This window comes from Chrysochloris asiatica, unplaced genomic scaffold, assembly GCF_000296735.1.
Source record: "Chrysochloris asiatica unplaced genomic scaffold, ChrAsi1.0 scaffold00201, whole genome shotgun sequence".
In the NCBI taxonomy this organism is placed as follows: domain Eukaryota; kingdom Metazoa; phylum Chordata; class Mammalia; order Afrosoricida; family Chrysochloridae; genus Chrysochloris; species Chrysochloris asiatica.
The window spans coordinates 5027544-5029288 of NW_006408719.1; the positions used below are offsets into that span (position 1 = coordinate 5027544).

At 42.8% G+C, this 1745-nt stretch overlaps 1 protein-coding gene across 1 annotated transcript; it reads right to left on the reverse strand.

The window, feature by feature from the left end:
- Window positions 1–1157: 1157 nt before the first annotated feature.
- Window positions 1158–1472, reverse strand: LOC102828592 (small ubiquitin-related modifier 3-like). The gene has a single exon (XM_006872512.1). The coding sequence runs from the start codon at window positions 1470–1472 to the stop codon at window positions 1158–1160; it is 315 nt and encodes a 104-aa protein (XP_006872574.1).
- Window positions 1473–1745: the final 273 nt, after the last annotated feature.

The following is a 1745-nucleotide window of genomic DNA, read 5'->3' on the forward strand; positions in this document are numbered from 1 at the left end:
GAGGTCCATGTGTATAGTCATCTGTTATGCTATCTAAAGAGGTATTTGAAATAAACAAATCATTTGTCTTGCAGAAATCTATCATTTGTTCTCCATCATCATTTCTATCTAAATGGTATACATTCCAAAATAGTTCACAGAACTGAAATCACCATACCAATGCATAAATTTAATACATATTTGTAAAGCAGCATAGCAAAAATCCGTGAGAATAACATGAAGTCATCTTTCTATGGGTTTCATTTGTCACCACACTTCGAAGTAGCTCTTGAACACAACAACGTTAACTGCCAATTCAGCAATACTTAATCTTATGTTTTTATATAGAGACCACAATTATTCATCAGAAACAAATACTAGAAGTAATGGAACCACAATACTATTACCAAATGGGAATTGTATTCATTACTTTATCCTCTATGGAAAAAAAAAAAAAATAGGGGGAGAAGTTGGTTGAGTTATGCAATTGTAGTCCGCTACACCAAGCAACAGGTACTGAGTAAGTAGCGCTGGTGGGGATCCTAGGCCATATGGCCCTTTGGGGATACACTTCAAGGGGTGAGGATTATCGGAACACAGTTTCCATTTTTGCTTTTTAAGCAGCATTCTAATATTTTCCCTTTGACTTGATCAGATTCTGACAGTTTAAATTTGCAATTATCTAGGTATTTAGCTGTTTCTCAAACAAATAGCAAGTGAAATTTTGTCTTCCATCCCCACCAAAACCCCAAAATGCATGTCCAGAAGAAGCACCCACTGCAGTATATAGGAGCTAACTACATGATTAGATGAAGCATGAGGGGAGGGAGGATCACAACATGGGGGAGGGGCAAGATCTTCACCCACAGACTGAAATGGACAAGTCAGGCCACAAGTTTGGTGGAAAAGTGTTACAGGAGGGGGAAAAACAAAAACAAGCCCCAAAAACCTTGCAACTCATTTTACCTAAATAAAGATAGCAATTTGTATTGGCCCAATTTCAGTTATAGATTAATCCCTGCAGAAATAGTGTTGAGTTGCTCTTGAAGTATGTCAGAGACAAAAGTAATTTGGTGACTGTCCTCAAGTTTCCGCAGACTCCTTTGTGTTGGCGTGTTCACTTGTTTACTACTGGATCGCAAATGCAAAGACAGGTGACACGGGCATGAGATGGGCCCCTACATGTCACATCCCAAGAGGACTCCAGCCGCATGCATGCTACCTGTCTGTTGCTGGAACACATCAATCGTGTCTTTATCTTCCATCTCCAGCTGTTCTGGGGTGTCTGTTTCATTAATTGGCTGCCCGTGAAACCTGTATCTCATCTGTCTCATAGATAAGCCCTGTCGCTCGCAGTAAGCCTTCATCAGCTTGCTCAGTGGCGTGTGCCTCTTGATTTTGAACTGGACAACAGAGCCATCCTGCCCAGCCACCTTCAGGTTGATGTGGTCATTCTCCGTCTTCACTCCCTCCTTAGGCTTCTCCTCGGACATGGCTGCACGGCTGGCGGCGGTGGTGAAGGCAGGGTCAGTACTGGAGCAGAGCCCCGCCCCTCTCCTGCCACAACTAAGTTCAGGAGTTTATGCACATCTTCCTGCACTTCAGACCAGCTTGTCCCTTCACTCTCAGCCCTAGGCTTCAGGGGCTATGTCAGTGCCCAAGGGCTCAGGAGTTCATTCTTATCACTAAACTTTAAAACACCTAGTCCTTTCTCTTCTCGCTCTCATCTCAAGGTTAATGGGTTCCAATCAAACAAATCCAAACTC

Bases quoted from the DNA above. Each gene is read 5' to 3' on its own strand.
- LOC102828592 (XM_006872512.1), bottom strand. From the start codon at position 1,472: ATGTCCGAGGAGAAGCCTAAGGAGGGAGTGAAGACGGAGAATGACCAC.